Raw genomic sequence first — 19,359 nt, forward strand, 5'->3', positions numbered from 1 at the left:
AAATGTTATAAATATCAGTATTCTCTCTAAATATATCAGTATTCTCTCTTCTTCTTTCTCTCTTTTTCTAACAGAGAGAATAATATGCATAAAAAAAAGTTAAAAAATAATGAGCTCAAAACTAGTAATTAGTTTTTTTATTTCAGTTATCCTTATTATAGAAACTTGATTTTGAATATTTCAAATATTTTTTCTTCGATAAACACAGCGCGATATTGAATATGTAAAGTCATGTGTATAAATAGTGGTGATTTTTAAATTCATCTCTTATGATTTGTAAAAATTAAAGCAGGCGTGCATAATTAAGATCAAAGGAGATTAATACGATACTTTTGCGTGGCGGGTACCTAAATGAGAAAAGCTACAAAAAATTGATACATTAGTCATAATTGCGAAATTTTGCTCGACGTTGTAATATCAAGACAGTCTCTTAGAAAATTGATTGTGCGTGGATTTTTAAAATGAAAAATATACTCTGCGTACGAAAGCAAGAAAAGCAAGAAAGTCAGAAAAATAAAAGAAATAAATACGACGTCACTCATTACCAAAAAATTATACCAATAGTGTATTTATATTAATTTATATTAAGATAATAATATATTAAATTTAGAGGAAGAATATATATAAACAGTATTACACGAGAAATTATCTTCAGTTTATACATCCCAAAAAGCTGTTTCTGGCGAATATTTGGATCTGTCGTAATTTACGAGCGATAGTTTTTCGAAACGGAAAAATCCGATCACTTCTTTTCGAACGTGATAATGGTTCTATTATAGTCGATCGTGCGATTTGTTCGAATTCCGCGAATATCTAGAAATAAATCGACCCCGATCTCTTTCTTTCCTGAAACCTGTCAATGGGATATGCCGTGTCAATTATTCTTACCTTGTCAGTTTCTCCGCTATCTTTGGACTTGTGAAATATATACCTTGGTAATGGTTATTTGAGCTTTTCACGTAGTGATTGACAATCGGGGAAATAAAAAAAAGTCTCGACTCTGTCGTGGCGTGTCGCGTCTCGTTCGTGCGTTCGTCATCATGAAAAGCGTGAAATCTCATCTACTGTGTAGTTCTTTTTTCTAATTAAGTTTCTTCTGTTCTGCTCACGCTCCGTGACAAGTCCATTATGATAAGCGACAAAAACTCCGAGACTACGACGAGCAAATAAAAGAGACGTTATTAAATTGTTTTGCAACACGCTGGCGTTAATCCATTTCACTTATTGTTAGAAAATATTTCATTAGATGGTACTCGCACAATTTTACGCATTATCAGCGTAAAATTGTGTTCATTATTAGCTTACGTTTTAAGATTATTAGTAGTCGCGATCTATATACATATAGTTGAAAAGTTTCGAAAGATCGTGTACCGATGTGCAATTTGATGATCGATTCGCGATCGGAAGCGGCGATTGGCACCCCGCGGAAATATTCTAGGCGTGTCTGCGAACACGAAGCCGCGGTTCGCTATATTGCAATGCGAGCGTAGCATCTCGGTCGCATTGGCAGAGGTCGTAAACGAAGAACACGACGGAAGGCAGAAGATGACGAAAAGATATAGGTATAGGTGCTATATGTATAGGTAGAACGAAACGAAATAGAAGGATGGAGAGAGAGAATCGGTAGGTGGCCGCAGCAGGAAGGCAGGAAACTCGCAACGCGCCAGTGGCCGTATTAATCATTTGAGGGTAGAAAGAGAGAGAGAGGAGTCGAGAGTGGTTGCAAAGAGAGAGACGGGACCAAGGAGAAAGATAGCACAGGGCAGGAAGGAGGCGGGCGAAATCTCTTATGAAATACGAGACATTTTATTAAACCTATTCGTCGGATCCACGGCTCGACCGCAGCCGATAATTATCGGCTACTATTCGTTTTAATTAAGAGCACGGTGTATTCTTTCTCTCTCTCTCTCGGGAATAATGTTGGGAGTCTCCTGTCTGTTAACATTCCAATCGAGAATCTGAATTTTTTTATACTCGAGTACACTGAGATAATTTTCTCTTAGAACTTATCCTGAAAATCATGGTAATCGTGGGACAATATGGTATGGAAAGAATTTTATGAGAATTTCTCTGATTAACTAAACTGCATAGTAAAATTAATTAAACATATTTTATATTTTATTGTAATAGATATTATTTTTATCGTGATAAATATTAATCAGAGAAATTCTCATAAATTCTTTCCATACCATATTGTCCCACGATTGCCATGATTTTCAGGGTAAATTCTAAGAGAAAATTCTCTCTTGTGTATTACTAGTTGTCGTTTTAATTTTTTTAAATTTTACTTTTTATTATTTTTTTCTTCCCGATTTCTCGAATTATTGCTAGATATTTTCTTCTAAAATAAGTCTTTTTGAATAACTCATAATTCTCTCATGTGTAGCGTCGAAAGAACTTGATTTCTTGGCTGTTGATTTTACTCGAGTGAACGTGGAGGGTTTAGTCATATGAAGTTCAGGACGTGATCTTGCGTGCGTAATGTTTATTCCTCCTTTTTTGCGACGGCGATAGGGAGAAACCACAAGGAAATCGTTCGTAGAGAACATGCCGCCACTCTCTGAGGCAAATAACTGACTGCTTCGTGGTGAACGCGGCCTTCTAATGTAAGATCAAGGTCGATGGGGAAGTGCATCAGCAAACATCTTGTCGAGTCCTACGCGCTTGCATGCTACGCGTTCTTTCGCGCTGGCATCAGTTACGGGAATCGCTTTATTTTCTATCGTCTTTTTAGCTCTGCAACATACGAGCGATGATTAGAGTAGTGAGAGAAAATACAGTTTTAAATAAAAAATGTAAAACACTATTAATCAGATATATTAGCTTATGAATTTTAAGAGATAAAGTAATAGAATTTTTTAAGTGTTATATTAATAAAATTATATTTTATGTAATACACACGAGGTTTTTGTTATAATTTAATATACAAATTAATCTACTTTTTAATGAAGTACTGATTAAAACATGATTTGCTATAGCTTATTAATTTTTTTGTGCTCTTAGTAAACGCTGTTTTAATCTGTAAATTGAAAACGAAATAAGATATTATAGTTATTATATGAGATGGAAATTGTACAATGCAAGTCATGTTATCTTTACTTGCAATTTACGAGAAAATCGGAATATATCTGCGGTCTGAAACGAAAGCACACGGATGTGCGCCATATGTCGTACATTCTATGGCGAACCTCTTCGGTCATTTCTGCTCTTTTTGTTTTTTCGACTATTTTGCACCTCTCTCACTGATCTAATCATTGCATTTAACAAGCTTGTTCGTTTTAGCTCTTTTATCTTTTTTTTATTTTTTAGTTGCAAAATATACACACATTCATATGTATACATATACTCTGCAAAAATTATAATATATTTTTTGCATCAAAATTGAGGAAATTTTTAACCTAATAATGATTGAGTCCTTACAGTAAATTTATGAGATAAAAAGAACTTAAAGTCTGTCTGTTTTCGAAACACGATTTGACACGATTGTTTAAGATATACCCTTTTCTTCTGGAATAATATACTTTTGTCAAAGACTGTAAAGCTACAGAAAGCATTCTTGGAAGATTTTTGCAAATTTTTTCCAGTTTTCTTTCGCATCACAAAAGCGCTGTCCCTTGGGTACTGATTTCAGTCGAGACAGGTAAAAATCAGCTGGTGCCAGGTCAGAAAAATAAGGCGTTGTGACATTGTTCTCTGCTAGCAAACTCGTTGACCAAAAACAAGTATGCGCCGAACCTATTATATATATATAGAAAAGATTCATTAGTGTTTCTTTATTTTTTCGAACGTTTCCTCCTGATCCGTCACATCCTAAAGACAAGGAATCAACGTACATACATTTCTTTGTTTGTATTTAACTTTAAAAAATGAATTTGCAATGGAGTAAGCAGAGCAAATTTTTAATGCAATATTTATCCCCCAGTTATAAATCTAAAACATTTTAAATTTTCCTATTATTATTTGTCAATACATTAATAACTTCCTGTTGGCAGTCTCTGCAGAAAAAGCATAGAAATTGATGTTCAAATGTAAATATTTTTAACTCTGACGCATATATAAAGAAAAAAATAATTGTTGCTATGCTATTGGAAATTACGATATGATGAGACTTTTTTTTCATAAATGGTATTTACTTCTAAGATTTTTTTTCATGCGAGAACTCTTGTAAATTATAGTAATCAATTCCAGAAGAGAATATTTCATATATTAAAATAATATTTCGCACTTTTCAAAGACAAAAAGATTTTTTAAAGCCATCTTATAAATTAATATTCTAAATTATCTCGTATGACATCACTATTTTGTGATTAATAAGGAATCATAAACATGGACAGAATATATCATTTTGTTTGTAATCTTTAAAAAAACTCTTAAAATAGCGATTTTGTTTTAATGTTCAGGGTAAATATTAAATAATAATAATATATTGATAAATTCAGTTTAACTAAAACAGACACACATAATGATTACACATACATACCAGAAGCAAAATGAGCTCTGAGATGAAATATTAAGAGTTGCCAATTGTACGCAACAATTAGTTATTTTGCGAATGAAGGGATACTGCACTTACGTCGCCACATGTTGACCATATCGTGAATGTTTTCTGCTGCCTTTTTGTCCTTTCAAGTTCTTGTTTGCCTGTCTATCCCCCGTCGATCGTTCATTGTCTTATAATGAACCTCGTCCGTCTTAAGGCTCCTGGCGCCTTTCCGACCATGTCGAAATCGTGACGTCAGAGGCGAGAAAACACACGCTAAAATTTCTTAGATGCCATTTCGAAATAAAAAAATATTTCGATGAAACAGCACTTCAGATGGCTTTAACACACTCTTAAAAAACCCCGAAAACTATCCTTTCCTCTTTATAATCAATCAACAGCTGTAAAATGTAATATTATGAAGCCCAGTCCGTCTGGTCTTTGCACATGCGCAGTCATTCCGCATGTCAAAGTCTGATATCTCGATCATTTTACAGATGTGCATTGATTGATTATAAAGGGAAAAGGATAGTTTTCGGGGGTTTTTAAGAGTGTGGTTTAATCGAAATATCTTTTCATTAAAAAATGGCATCTAAGAATTTTCAGCGTGTGCTTTCTCGCCTCTAACGTCACAATCCAATATGGCCGCGGTGAGCACCCAGGAGCCTTAAGTATAAATCTTCCGATAGATTCTCGCGATATCCCCTTACAAGCGCGAGAATAATACGCGATTAGAACACGTGTTCTCATTCTGGAATCTCGAAAAGAAAAAAGGATAAAAGTAACTCCGTAATCTTTCGTTATTTTGCAAAAAGAAAAAAATACTGCTCTTACTCGCCACATGTCGTGCATTTCTTACACTCCATCTCTTTCACGTCCTTCTACCGCCAGTCTTATGAATTATTATTTAATGAGTCTCGCATTTCTGCGGCTCCTCGCACATCCCCTCTCTTCGGCTTACTATGTTCTTATATTCGTTGTGGTTTCGGAATGAGAGAGAAAGAGAAAGAATACGAGAGGAGGCCGACGAGCGAGCGAGGGAACGATCGATCGTAATCATCGTGTATCATAAAGAGAGTGCGGTGGATTTTCGAACACGCCACTCCTCGGTTCCGCGGTTGGCAATTTTTTCGGCAATTCGATCGCCCCCTTCTCGTCGATATGCAATCACTTTTGCGCCGCGTTGCCGGGTCGCTGATCTCTATAATTTGCGCCACTAAAATAAGATCGCTCCATTGCCTGTCGACATTACGATTAGCAATACAAAAAAGTAGTACGAAAATCGCACTCTCATTTCTTGAAGAAGAGCACTCATTATTCGGTGAAAAAGAGAGCGTTTTTTATAATCCAAGATGTCTCTAATAAGCAAAAATTAAATCAGTGTAATTTCGACGAGCTCAGTTTTCGATGTTGTACAGAGATATCGGGAGATATTAATTGCACGCTGTTTTTTACGCAGTATAGACATTTTTCATATAATCTGTAGAGCATTGAGGCTCATGAAAATTCCAGCGATTTAAATCTCTGCTCGCGAGATGCTTACGGCGAATACGAGAAATGGTTGGGATTTTAAAAAGTTTATTCCACGGGCAAACGCGGACAGGAATGAGAAACTCGACCTAATAAAAGGCAATGAGCCGCTTATCTAGCAGGCTGTTGCACCTTTGCTGTATCCTATTAAACGGAGGCGTTAAGGTAGAGATACGGTTGTCTGGCGAAGGTTAAATAAAATTGCATTTATATATCACATGAATGTATATCTCGGATAGATATATTGCCAGGTATCTCTCATTCTCTCTCTTTCTCTCTTCCCGGTGTCAACTGTTTTAGTAGGTAGATGAACGGATCTCTCGGATATTTTTTTCTTATTTATAGATCTCTGATGCATACGTGTGTATGTACTTATTGTCGCCTCAATGAATACGCGGAAGTTCTCCTTTATCTCCCACAAAATATATCTGCGTGCTAGAAGCGTAATTGAAATCAGAATTGCGCGTCACCGATTTTTATATCGATGTTTCCTCATTTGATATTCGGTGTTATAAATTATGTGAAATTTATGATTGTTCATAATTAGTTTTTTTAATGATAAAATTTTCTAAATCTATCATGGTTTTTTTTAAGTATATTTGTTGCATTTTATTATTATGTAAACTTCTTTCAATAATCTATATTTTACTTTTAACAGAAGAAACTTTTAAAATATTTTTTACTTTAGTAATATTGTTGTTTCGCTTCAGGTTGTTATACTAGACTTTTTCTCCCGATTTCTCTCGATCTTTCCTGATTTGCTTAGCTACCTGTTTGTTGATCTTGCTCGCACGATATCGCATTCGATTTCTTTCTTTACTGCATCCCTAACGCATGCCAAACATTACGATCGCATGTCGTTGCATCGTTCGAGCATCGTGAATAAAAAAAAATATCAATGAGAAGAAGGTAGTACCTAATGTGAAATTCAGAAGCGGAATGCGGCGCCGAATTGCTCTCGCAGCTAATTGCATTAAGATAATTAAATCGAGACGGGCCATGAGAGATTCCGCATAATTACGATATGCGCCGTAGAATGCCGACGTTATTTCTCTCGTTCCGGTCAGGTCGTTGAAATATCCTGAAATTCACGGGCTACGCAATTACCCGCAGAAATAACGACGAGCAAGGACGTTATGTTTACGGAAGGATATTTTCGAGCGGTATTTCGGATCGTTTTCTCTCGCGCGCGTAATATTATTGTTTGACGATAATTTTCATGTGCGATTTCAGTTAAATAATCTCGCGCGAAATCTTGCCAATTTCAACGCCCTAAATTATCGTCGAAACGATATGTATATCATTTTTGCGCAAACGAGAAATAAATTTCGTATGATAAATAATCGATATGATAAAAATACTTTTGCAAGTGCGTGACGAGTTTGGTGGCCACTAGTCGGATCTAAAATAATTAGAATCGTATATATATCTTAGATTTCCATCTTAATTATCCGCAAAAGATTTGCCTGGGTGCGCTTGTCCCTAAACTTATTCTTGAAGGCAGAACGCGTTACGAACGTGGGAATCGTTTTCAAGGTGCACGACGCCGTGAAACAATTCAGTGCCGGTAACATCTCGGTGTTTACTCCGCCGGAAAATCAATATTATTCATGAGTGTTCGCCCAAGCGCGATTCTAGTAAAATTCTTCAAAAAAAAAAAAAAAAAAAACAGGTAAAATAGCCTTCTTTTCTGCGGTGGAATAAATTAGATAACGATCGAATTATTTTTCTTTTCTTATTTTTCATTGGAGTTGGCCTTTCCTGTTTTGCAGCCCTTTTTGGCAAAAATTGCGATTTATCGCGAGATATTCTCCAAATCGTAAACGATGCATTTTGCGAGACGCATTTCGTGTGCGAATATGTATATATGTTCCTCGGTTACGCATTTTCTTCGCGCACGATTGCATCTCTCCTACCATTTATGCACCTTATTGAGGCGTTTTATCGCCTCGCGAGAACTGTAATAAAGCGCCGTTCCACCTGGCGATGCATCTAAAGAGAAAAGAGAAGAAGAAGAAGAAGAAGCTTTAAACGGAGACTTTAAAAAGACCTGGTCGGCATTAGCATGTTGCGGTCCGTCGGACGCGCCTTTGTGGTTTTTTTCCCTGGGGAAAAATCGCGATTATGTAGATAGATATACGCGCGAATTACATCGATGCGTTTCCACGAGGCATGCGGAAGCCTTCGACTAACCGATTATGTTCTACTTTTATACACATATATCGGGTAGTAACGAGGATAGCTGTTTTGTTAGAGAGAAGGAGCTCGCGGTGGTTTTAACGAAGCTCTCGTAATTACAGTAGGTAGGCATTGTTCCGTATAGGATTGGTCCTGGGAATACAATGGATGAGTTAACCTGACCCGTGACGACCGTACGGTATTCGCCGATGTTGTGAAAAATGGGAATGCGGTTTCGCCGCGAAGCCGTTGAAAAAAAAAAAAAAAAAAAGAAAGCTTGCTGCGCGCGAGATTTTCGGCTTAATTATGCCGGGACAATGCGCGAGCCGCGGAAGGAGGAAGTTTTGAAGAGGCGCACAATGGGAACCGCCGCATAATTCCGAACTAATTAACACCGGTTGGAATAATACGAGAATTATACGGGGAAACTCCAGGATATCACGGAGCTGGATGTTAAAAATTGCGATTCTATGTAGGGTTTTAATTAATTTAGACAATTTCATTGTTTTTTTTTTTTAATTACGCGTCTTTATACGCGCATCTTATTGTAAACGTGTTTTCTTGCAATTGGTCATACGATACGAGTAATACATCTTTGATGATGTTCCTTCGTCGTTAAATTGTTTAACGAGCTCGGCCGTAATAAATCATGCACCGTCATTCTTCTGCGCCGCGGACGACCTCTAACTCTTTCACCTCCGCAACTGCCTATATACGCCGCGCGATTAGATGTCGGATATAAAAAAAAATCGGCGGAATGAAAAGAGGACACGGGAAGAGAGAAGAAGAATGGTCGAAAGACGCGAGGCAACTTGGATGGGAGATGCGCTCGTGACCCATGACGGCCCCCGTGGGCAAGATGCGGAAAAGATGTATATCCGTTCCGACACGGCGAAAGACATGGCGGAAGGCAGAAGGGCGAAAGGGGATTGACTGATGTTTCCCTATGCCGCGTGTATACGCTACTTCCATTACTCCGATATTATTATACCTGTTGCTTTATATATATATATCTCACGGCAGCATCTTTGTTTTGCGCAGCGCATCTGGTGCACCAAATGCATATCGCATATGCGATACAGATCGCGTTCTGCTTTATCAGTTTCTTTTTATCTATTTTAATGATCGTTACTTCTGCACGTGTACATGCGTGCCGGAAAATTTATTCCCGCTAATTGCGTTTATATATATGTTAATCAAAATCTACAGACTTTGTTTCGCGATCATTTAAATTCGATCTATTAATTTCATATGTTAATTTTATATGTTAATACGCAATAACCAATATACATTATACAGGGTGTCCGGTAATAGTCACGCCTACCGTCGTGTGCAGATTCCTGGGATCATTTGGAGACGATTTTTCCTCAGCAAAAATGTCGAGACACCAATCATTTTCGAGTTATAAGCGATTGAAAATAAAGGGTTTTTCGCAAACTAAGCCTTGTGGAAATAAAATAATAATAAATTCACATTCTTCAGTTAATTTTAGGTAGAGTTTACTTTAATAGAATTTTAATTTAAGGCTTAGTTACAAAGATACATGATGGCAAAAATTGAAAACATGCAAAAAATAATGACCTCCCTCGACATTTTCGCTGAGGAAAAATCGTCTCCAAATGATCCCAGGAATCTGCATACGACGGTTGGCGTGACTATTACCGGACACCCTGTATAATATGTTAAAAATATATATTTATAAAAATATATAATAATAAATATAATAAACATATATATTTTTTAGAGAATTTTTAACGAAGAAAGACATTCGATAATTCGTGTAAACATGAAACAACTGCATCGTAAATCGAAATAAAATCTGGCCGAGATATTTCTAGTAGCTCCCGCGTCCCTGCTTACTTTGCCAGTATTTATTTAGAAAAACTGGTCGGCAGCCTTGTTTGGGGGCCTAGTGATATTTGCATGTGCACGTGCTCTTTGGATCTCGAGGGGTTGGCCAAGGATCGCAAAGTGGATTCCACTCATAGCGGCTTCAGGAGCATACTCGTCCCTTTTACATCTCTCAAGGAACTTTATCCTGTCGTCCGCTTGCCGAGGAAATTCGAGAGCCCGACGCTCTCGTACAATTTTGTTAATTATTTGTTCGCAAATCTTGAAGCCGTGTGCAAGAGTCTAAAGATATATAATTATATTAATAACTTTTTTTAAATTGTATTTTGCGACATGCAATGTACATCGTATATACAACACTTAATTTTTTTTGCTTTTAAAAGACAAAATTCTTTCTTTCTAAAATTCATGTCAATTATACATTTCTTAAAATGGGAAGTTTTCTCTCGTTAATTAAGGGACAGAGATGTGAACCGTGAAATAATACGTCAATTTTATAATAGATAATTAAGTAAACTAAGATATCAAGTTTATTTTATATCTTTGAAGATTTTTTTATTCTTTAGAGTTTATAGCTATTACATTTTTGTAAGTTTATATCTTTAAAGGTTTATGTTTGCGTAGAAAATTCTCATACATTCTCTTCATATTTTTTTTTATTTTTACGAAACTTTTGTAGATTTGTATCATTGTGCGGAAGAGAGGGTCATATCTCTTGTAACCACGCACGCAAGCGTTCTTCAAACTACGAAGAGCAGGTATTGTCTCTAGATAGATTTATTCGTTCCGGTTAAATACGGTATTGTTCGGTATTGAAAAACGCTTCACGAGGGAATTTATGGAAACATCGCGCGGCATCTCTATCGCGTTTTATATGCCGCGGGATACGCTCGAGCAAACTCGAAACAAGAGCAAGAGGCTTTCTGCCCGTACTGTAGATATCAGGTTGATAAATCCACGTGGAAGTGCGGATGACTGTGCATACAAATTATAAGCCATTGGTCTTGCAACAGAAGTAAAACAAGATTACGCTAAAAAAAAAATAAATTCCGAAAAATCGAACGTTATTTCATGATAATTTAATTAGATCTGCATCTCGCACATTGCTCGGAAAAATTTACACGATTAATAACGAGCGCGATATTATAATCGCGAGAGAAAATTAATTGACAGTTTTATGATCCGAAAAAGGTTTCCTAAAAGAAAATTTGAGAGAGAAGAACTGCATTGTCTATTGTGATTTATTTCTTAGCTGTGAGATTGAGATTCGTTTCTGTTTTTTTTTCTTTTTTTTCTTTTTTTTCTTCATTATGTACTCGATACGGATGCGGCGAATTTCTTAATACGTGTAGCTTCGCACATCTGCCGTTTGTGGGTCATATCGGGGTCTCTAATCTGTTCATTAGTCTTAATATACCAACCAACCATATACCCTCCATCAAATATTACTCGCCGTGTCATTCAGCCTTGGTTTTACGATCTCGAGAATGGACCGTTCGTTCCACGAAGAAAATAATCGGTGGTTGCAGCTATTTTTTTTAGAGCGGTGGTTAGACTTCTCGATGGTTGGGCTATGATAAGCGTCTGCTGCATATTAAATAAAAAGTTCAAACCGCTTTGTTGCTTTTTTCTTTATTATTTATTATACGTTTGAATATAATGGTTACACTAATTAAAAATTAATAAATTAAATTAATCTATTTTGAAAAGGAGAGAGAAAGAGTCATGTGGATCTCGATGATAAAAGAATTGTATATTTGACGTGGAAAACTCAGCTACAGCGGAAGATGTAACGATAGAGTTATTATATAAGCGAAGAGAGAATATTAAAGTAATTAAGTCAAAGAGAGGGAGAGACCGAGCATAATCCCGAATAACTGCATATCCGTTCGACGATAACAGGTCGAGGAAGGCCAATCAAATCGCGAAACATATCTACGGGCCTTCGCTGCCAATCGTCCGTACATAATTGGATATAGAATCGTGCGGGGCCTTTACTCCGCGTACGCTATTCCCTCAGCGACGTGCCCCCGTCTCGGGTTAGGAATGTAATTAGTCAGAGGACCGCTGGTACAATCTTAGCCGTCGATCAGTAAGTCCCTTCGTTACTGGTGATGCCCCCGAGATTGCCGCGTCCGAGATGAAGCGATTCCCAATAATAAACGCCGTAAATAAACGCGCGCGATAATTAAAATTACTGACTGATTGCCGGATCGTCGAATTGCGCTTACGCGAGACGTTTCACTCGATTCGCTGACTATCGGAAAAAAATATCATATCCGCTACAGCATCCGAATCTCATACACGATGAATGCCCGGTCTTTATCTGCGTCTTCATTACATCGGAATCGTTTTCGTTACATCATGATTGACATCATGCTTCTCATGGTTCTGCGAATTCCAAAGATTAAGATAGAATGCAATGATAATATTTGAAACACCCTCAAATATATTATGTATTATATATTTGTATATATCTGAGATACTCCAAAATATTTTTTTAATTGCTTTTGCGAAATCACGAATATCACATATTTTTAATTATATTTAATTATATTTTCATTAAAAATAATGCGAAATTGTGTATTATTTTTAATTATATTTAATTATAATAATTATTGAAAATAATACGAAATATCACATATTATTTTTAATTATTATATAGCTGCAGATTAAAATGATTGGCTATGTCTCTTGGGAAAAAGTCATGTGCCTGGCACTTATTTTCTCATTTAATCGAAAAGAGAAATTTGAGAAAAAAATATAACACACAGAGGGGGACGCAGCTTCAGAATTACGTCGAATATCAGTTCGCGAGGAATCGTCCCTTTGCGTACGTTTCTCTCATAACAATAGAACGGATTCATCTCGGGGTGATCTTAGAATTCTCGCGTCTCGAATCGCGCCGGTGGCGTGTTTTCCTCTCGTGACTCCTCTGCGCTCGCAACACGATGTTGTGTTATTCAAATAGATCCGAAAGAGAGAAATAAAGAATAGCTTCTCTCTTGTAAAAGCGTTCCGATACTATCTCGGGCTACCTCTATCGGGCCGTGTACATCAAATGCGCCGGTGAGGTCCTGTCTGTTTCTCCTCTTTTTTTAGTATCTGTCGCTCGATACCTTCATAAAGCGAGTGATGGTGCTCGTGGGACGAGACAAGAGAGAGAGCGAAATAAATTTAAATTATATTTTAATTAAATGTAATTTAATTAAATTTATTTAAATAATTAAATTTTAAATAAATTTACATAATTAAATACAGTATTTTTTGATAAACGAAGAGAATTGCTGTGACTCGGATAAATTATTATCCGAATAATATTATTGATCAAAGCTGATTTAAAAATTATATACTTTTATCTCTGTAATTTTCTCAGACTGGTTATAATTTAAAACTTGTCAATGGCTGGAAATGTTTTGATGCAGAGAAAATTAATGCCAGATTGATTGGAGTACCTGTCATTGAGATAAAATTGGCGGCTTTTCAGGACATACCCAGATACATATTGCCGCGGCGCGAATGGACAGAATATGGTGTGTCGGAACGAAAAATAAGCCGCGACTCGCAAATTGCAGCAAGGCGCGGCAAGACACGAAATTATCGGTGCAATTTCTGCGTCTTCAGGCCCGGTAGGCCTTTACTGGTTATCTTATTGCAGCGGGACAAAATTGTAGACTCAAACGGAATGCGGGAGAGCGATTATACCGCACGCGCACTCTCTTTCTCTCTCTTTCTCTTCTATTGGGCGTAGATAGGTTTTCTTCTATACACATAACGGTAACGTTGCACCGATCGCCTTGTCAGCTGACCTTATGGATATATCACGAGATATACTCGTAGTATGTATCCGTGACTACCTTCTACCACGCCCAGTCGCAGAAAAGGAGCCGCCACCAAGTCGATGTCAAATAGATAAACATCGATGACCGTAGATTAACATCGTGAATGTAGAATTTTTTGCGTTCAAGGCATGACATTGTGAAGCTATCGAAAAAAACAAGATAAGATAGTTTGAAAGACTTGAGAAATAAGTTACATATTATTTGATTATACCTGGAATGTCCTCTCTAAAATAAATGAGTCGAATAGCGATGATAAATTCTTTACGCAAGAAGCGCGATGAATCAACGCGATGGAATGCCAAGTTACTACGCGTTATCAGTAATAACGTCGATTTTCTCTTTCGCGTGTTTAATTAAGTCAATTAATCGCCGCGACTAATTCGCATTACGAGATCTGCCTCGATTAATTCGCACCTCGTTAAATTATATCTGTCGCGGGAGTTTAATGCAAACTCGTCGACGTTTCGTGACGTCGTGCAGGCAAGAACTCGCGATAGTTTTATCAGCGAAGGCGTACCTATACATTGCGTACGTCTTGGCTGTTGTCTTGCTCAGCTCGTTCATGCACCACGCCTTCTCCAAGGCGCGCACCGTCCGATTCTCTACGGTCTTATACCGGTATTAAGATAGTATCGGTCTGCGTGGATCGCGCTCAGACTGCCTAGAAGTCCGGCTATAATAGCCTGCAGCCACGGCAATCGGCCAGAAATCGCTCGTACCTCAGCATGCTGTGCTTTTCGCACGTGTATGTGTGTGTGTGTGTGTGCGCCTCGTATGTCCATCGTGCACGAGAGAACGTTTCCTGGGGCAAAGTTTCCAGGTCACCGGGAAAAGGACCAATCGGAAGCCGATGCCTTTCTCGACGCTCTGTGTCGTGCGCATTTTTTTTTTTTATTATTTACATCATCGATGGTCAGACTTTCATACTGTGATACATTATTTCTTCGAATAATTATTAATTCGACTACCATGGTGGTCGCGTGATTGCTTCGTCGATGAAGTCGTATTCAATTCCGCGAATGTCCTCGAAGCGAAAGTCGAGAATCGAGTCTCGTGGTTCGTCGAAATATGACTTTGTTCTTATTTTTCTTTTTGTGTTTACCTCCTGAGGTAGCGTGACACTCGATGATATGTCAAGATACAATCTACCGATCCCTAATTCTCAAGTCATTCATCCTTAATCGGTTAATAACGATCGTCGAACGGCGGTATACTTCGACGACGATCGATCATTCGGTCTGATCTCGGATCGATGTATCGTATAATTACGATGGCGGCTGCTGCCGGGATTTCTAGCCGACTTCTCTCTGCCGAGCCTCTCGCACACAAAGTCATTATTTTCTCTTCTCTTCTGTTTCAGCAAAAGGTGAAGTTCTGGTTCGCCACGGGTGGCGCCGGATTCTGCCTCAGTCGAGCATTGGCACTGAAAATGACACCGGTTGCTGGGTGAGTTTTTATCTTTTTTTGCCATTTATAATTTAATATTCGTCTTATAGACTGTCGCAAAAACTAAAAAAATAATATCGACATTAATTGCCTTAATAAAGTTTTGCCGAAGTTATATTTTAATAACACAAAATGTTTTTAATGTGACAAATACTATATATATAATTTATATATATATATATATATATATATATATATATATAAATTTAATTTATTTATCTGATTACTTTATTTTATCGGACGTCGAGATTTAGTCTTAAAGTCATTAAAGAAATTATCATTTTATATATATAAAAATTTCCTAAATTATGACGGCATAGTAATTGTACATAATAACACGAAATAATTGACTTTCTCGCAAGTTTTTAAATATTGTCGCACGACATTAGGAAGGAATGCTAGATGATAGATTCAAATTAACATAGATTCTTATTCGATTTTTTTTATGTGCGGCAGGTGTCTTCTATCGTAGAAATCTCCATATGCGTTTGGTCGCGCATGACACGCGTGACACGTGTTACGCTGCATATCGTGGTGGCTCTTTTCGAACTTAATTTAACGTGAAAATGCGTGTTATCGATCGCATCCCTCCGAATACTTATTCATCTCTTTTTCCGTACACTTGTCTCTATCCTATTTTTACCTGCGAAGGATTAAATAAAGTCTGTGGCCTTGTCGAGTCACGCTTACACGATCGGGACTGGTGCTACCTATTACAAAGATTGATTGACATACATATTACAATTGTGATAATTATATACATAAAAGTTTCTTTCCTTTACATAAAAAATTGCGCGTTATTAAATCGTTGCGAAAGTCGCGTCCCAATTGTCGAAGCGTGGAAACTAAGTGAAGAGATAATAAAAATAAATTGTCGATCATTACGAGGGATCCGTAACGACGGACAATTACGTCCGCCATTATCGATAAACGCTCCTCGATAGCGGCAGCATTGCAGTTAGCACGTATGACATTTATATACCCTGTGCGTGATCATCGAGATCGCGCCGATGGAAGGTCGAAAGGGTTCGCGCGCGCTCGTAAATCACCGTTTATGGCCGCGCAGTGGCCAATTGTTTATCCTCGGTCCTCGATAACGTCACCGCTCACGTACGAACCCGTCGATCGTTTATTATTATTAACGATGTAAAAATGGACGCGCGGGGGCCACATGCGATACAGATGCGGATTTTTTCGCAACGCCAGAAATACGTTTTGTCTATCGTGAATTCGAAGCTTAAATCTTGTATGGTATCTCTCACCTTAAGATCTCTCTATTCGATCGGTTTACAATACAGGTTCCGAAATTCGCGATTCTTCTCTCTTCCCCCCCTGTTTATATCCTGGTCCTCGGCTTCCTTATACGGACAGATTCGGTGGCGAAACGAACGCGAGGATGGACACGAATGTATTCGGCAAAAAACCTGACACCTGGGAGGGCTTTGCTGCCTGCGGGTTGTTGTTCAGTCGTACTTGACCTTCTTGTTTCTTTTCCACTTCTAGCTCTTCCGTCACGCTCTTCCGTTCATTCTGCGACATACACGGTCCCGGCATTATCCTGTCATCCATATATACATTCGTTCGTTTTCGTGTGACGATGATGCAGAAGGGCGGGGACGTGGGGGGAGAAAACGGGACAAGTACACCGAACGGCTTTCTCAATCGGTGAACGAGATGACCGGTTGTGTGTGAATGGTTCTCGTCGACATCATTTTATTTTACATCGGCGATTATATTTATGCAATCTCTGCGGCGGCGGCACATTACGCTTTTATCCGCTCTCGTCTATATCTCACGATTTATTGCGGCTATAAACGCCTGCCGATGACAATTGGTAAATTTATGCTTGTTCGAATAATTTATACTTTTTTCCGCCGTCGAGAAAATTAAAAATAATATCTCCGGCTAACATGTATAAATATCTCGGCTCTAAATGTCTTCGCGCGAAAAGAATGAAAATTTCGTAATCAGTCGCGTGAATTACTACTATATACCGTGGAATTTTCGCATATTTCCTCCGGACATTTTATTCCGCTCGCATTCTGCCTCTCTCGTGTGTGTCGCGAGAAATAAACTTGGGTGAATTCACCGGCCGTTTCGGGTTACTGTCAGCCAGCTTTCGAGTCGCGTTTTACGTTACTTTTTCGTTACTCTAGACGCGCCCGTCAGGACGATTCTTGGGCGACTCTTTAAGTACGGTAATTCCACTTGTCTTTCTTCCCGAGAACGGCGCGATTACGTTCGCGCGCGCTTTAATTTATTCCGCTCAAGATTCGCGTTGCGCTTTGTCGTGCTTAAGAGAGTAACGGAGATATCATGCCGTCACATTTCATATCGCTAGAGAGGAACATTCTTTATCTCCGGATAGCTGAAAAGAAAAATGCTTTTAGTTTCTTTTTTCCCGTATTTTTCTTACAACCCCAACTATTTACGATCTTATTTCGTTGCAGACAGAAAGAAAAGAAACTACGACCGCTTTTAGCCTTTCCTTTATCTTTTCTGTTATTTAGCTAAAAGTACGTGATATTATTATCTCTTCGTTATTTTATCTTCTTTCATTTTTATTACATCTTAGATTTCTTTCGTACATTCTTTCGACAGATCTGTATTTGAAATGAATACAATAAGTACAAATCGGTTTACGAAGACAAGAATTCTTTTTCTCTTTTTCTCATAAATTAAGTCAATATTCTTTTGATATAATAATGGTCCAATTTCTTTATTTTATCTCTATTTATTCTGTTGATCGTTAGCTTTTCGAGGATTATGTATGTACTTCTGATATGTGCGCTATTTTTTTGTACGACACCAATTATCGTGGTCAGCCGAGCAAATTCGACCTTCGACTTCAACAAGTTCTCACGCGTTTATTTTAAGATTTACCTGAAGTTCTACTAGACGTTACGGACATTGCTTCTAGATTGTCATACATTCACATCCTGCTAACTATCCTTTACATTATTGCATCGATTCCGTAACAAAAACACAGCGAATGACTAACAATAGAGTAATCAGTAGAAATTATAGCTTGTAATTCATAAGAAGAAACAAATAACTGCAATCTTGAAAATCAAACATATATTTTTTTATTTTGATAAAAAGATTTAATGCAAGATCTATTTTTACCGTGTTTTTTATGGTTTTATAAAAATTTTCATAATTTTTAATTTCTAAATAATTTAATAATTTATAAACAAGACTAATTTTATATTAAAGCAAAATAATTTTTTAAATTATATTTCCGTTGAAGTTACATTGAATGACTCTCTTCAAACCAGCAGAAATAAATTTGCAGCCGAAAAGAATTTAATGAGCCTGCATTAAATGTTAACTAACATTTAACCTTTAATTTAACTTCTAACTTGACTTAACTTTAATCAATGACTAACGACAAGTCGCGAAGTACTTTCTCGTGAAGTCAGACTCGCATGATTTTCTTTTCGCAAACTTTTCCATTGTGACGCGAATTTTAGCAGAAATTGAAACTAGTATAGCTACGATAAAATCATTCTTTAATTGTACATTCTTTACTTTAATACATCTTATATCGCGATTATGTATTTCTATTGTCATGAATCAACAGCATCCTGAAATTTTGAACTTTCCGAAATTACCTCAGTCATATATAATCAATCAATTATATAATCAATAATTACCGTGAAAAAAAAAATGCAATGCGGAATCTGAATGCGCAGAGCAGTTCCACTATCGCGTTTGCCGTTAATCGAGCAATAAAGAGGGATAATGGTCGGGTTATTTAGCGGCTCTCGCGGGGATCTTAATTAATGGCGAACGCAAGAAACCGTCGTTCGTTTCAATGGGACTGGTAAGACGGGCTGATTGCCACCCACGTGCAGATGCAGGAAAGTGCAACGTGCGTTGCGTATACGCCCGCTTATATGTATATACCTATATTTACATCATTTCCTTGTTAGCGCAGAGTGCGCACGCGGAAAGAGGAGGCTGAAGGAGGAAGAGGGCAATAAATAAGAGGGATTACAGCGCAAGGAGACGATGAACGCGATGTCGTTG

At 37.6% G+C, this 19,359-nt stretch overlaps 1 protein-coding gene and 1 long non-coding RNA gene across 3 annotated transcripts in view; one reads left to right on the forward strand and one right to left on the reverse strand.

Moving 5' to 3' along the window:
* The window catches only part of Fng (Fringe glycosyltransferase), an 82,690-nt gene that overhangs the window by 48,547 nt on the left and 14,784 nt on the right, over window positions 1-19,359 (forward strand). The window contains exon 6 of the mRNA XM_083050495.1: window positions 15,242-15,327. Coding sequence (XP_082906621.1) covers window positions 15,242-15,327 — 86 coding nt within the window. The remainder of the gene's footprint in view (window positions 1-15,241; window positions 15,328-19,359) is intronic.
* Window positions 1-19,359, reverse strand: part of LOC145943116 (uncharacterized) — a 240,043-nt gene that overhangs the window by 6,326 nt on the left and 214,358 nt on the right. The window lies entirely within an intron of this gene.

This window comes from Prenolepis imparis, unplaced genomic scaffold (genome assembly GCF_030444845.1).
Source record: "Prenolepis imparis isolate NDT839.2.m4 unplaced genomic scaffold, iyPreImpa1.0 SCAF_11, whole genome shotgun sequence".
NCBI lineage: Eukaryota > Metazoa > Arthropoda > Insecta > Hymenoptera > Formicidae > Prenolepis > Prenolepis imparis.